The following is a 1,266-nucleotide window of genomic DNA, read 5'->3' as shown; positions in this document are numbered from 1 at the left end:
AGCATCTCATTCTGTTTCCTCCACTATTTTAGATGCATTTTGTCCATAGAAATAAGTAATTCAGTGCTTTAATTTGACGCGACCGGCTGAAGTTAGACAAGTATGTAAACTCCATTGGACGTGCACTGTGGGCAGACCCGATTAATCGATAATGAGAATCGTTGTCGATGATTTTCATAATCGCTAATAATCGATTTTATCGATTAGTTGTTGCAGCCCTAGTCTATAATGTCACTTTTGATCAAGTTAATGTGTCCTTGATGAATAAAAGCATTAATTTCAGGGGGGGAAAAACTTACTGACCACAAACATTTAAACAGTAGTGTATATTAATTTTTAATCAGCTAAAATAAAAAATACATCCACAAACAATGTGATGCTTGAAGCAACAAAAAATACATTTACTTTGTAAATGACTCATGAACGGTATTACACACACACAGACAGACACAGACACAGACACACACAGCGAACACACCCAGAACACACAGGAAGTGCAGATGAAAGAATAAAAACTGTAAAAAGTCACTTACTCGAAATCAGTGACCAGATCAGAGTCAAAACTGACCCTGCCAGCCATGATTGGTGCTGTGCTCACGGACGCTCGCGAAGAAACTCTGACCCGATCCTCGTCATCCTGCTGCTAAACTCCACAGACAGAAGGAATGTCAGCGATCTGAGCTCTTATCGTGTTCAAACCTGTCTGAGATCACAGACACACACGCTTTATGGAGATCTGAAGGTGTGTCAGAGTCGCAAGAGGAAGAAACAACTCTTTATCAGCCCTGATAACACAACCAGAGATCCCTGTATTAAAACTTTCATTTTGATACTGTTTTCTGGTGAAGGAAATGCATAAATGAAGAAGAATCTTTCAGAAAAAATACTGACAAAATCAAAAGTTTGAGCCGGGAGGAGTTTCTGAAATTTGGTTGATTTGACACAGAGTGACCCAATTCTGTGTTGGATCAGGAAATTAGTACTGGACACATTTACATGCAAGACAGAACTTTTACTATTTGCTGGTTCCAGTGTTGGGGAGTAACTAGTTACATGTAATGGCGTTACGTAATTTAATTACAAAATAAATGTAACTGTAATCAGTTACAGTTACTAAGAAAAAATGTGTAATTAAATTACAGTTACTTATGAAAATGTTAACAATTACAAAGGGGATTACATTTGAATATTTACACACATCCACATACAGATTTAATTGATTTATTTCCCAAATTGCACTGACTACTCTGAGACATAATTTCCGCG

The 1,266-nt window shown here is 37.3% G+C and overlaps 1 protein-coding gene across 5 annotated transcripts in view; it reads right to left on the bottom strand.

Annotated features, from left to right (window-relative positions):
• Positions 1–1,266, bottom strand: part of tmc6b (transmembrane channel-like 6b) — a 23,232-nt gene that overhangs the window by 16,518 nt on the left and 5,448 nt on the right. For 2 of the 5 annotated variants that reach the window (XM_016518717.1, XM_016518719.1), the window contains exon 2: positions 534–643. In XM_016518717.1, coding sequence (XP_016374203.1) covers positions 534–580 — 47 coding nt within the window. In that variant the 5' untranslated portion in view covers positions 581–643. Of the gene's footprint in view, positions 1–533; positions 737–1,266 lie in introns of all 5 variants that reach the window. The other 3 variants (XM_016518716.1, XM_016518714.1, XM_016518715.1) reach the window with 3 other exon arrangements.

This window comes from Sinocyclocheilus rhinocerous, unplaced genomic scaffold (assembly GCF_001515625.1).
Source record: "Sinocyclocheilus rhinocerous isolate Xijiao unplaced genomic scaffold, SAMN03320098_v1.1 scaffold1050, whole genome shotgun sequence".
Lineage (NCBI taxonomy): Eukaryota > Metazoa > Chordata > Actinopteri > Cypriniformes > Cyprinidae > Sinocyclocheilus > Sinocyclocheilus rhinocerous.
This window is presented reverse-complemented; position numbering and strand designations above follow the sequence as displayed.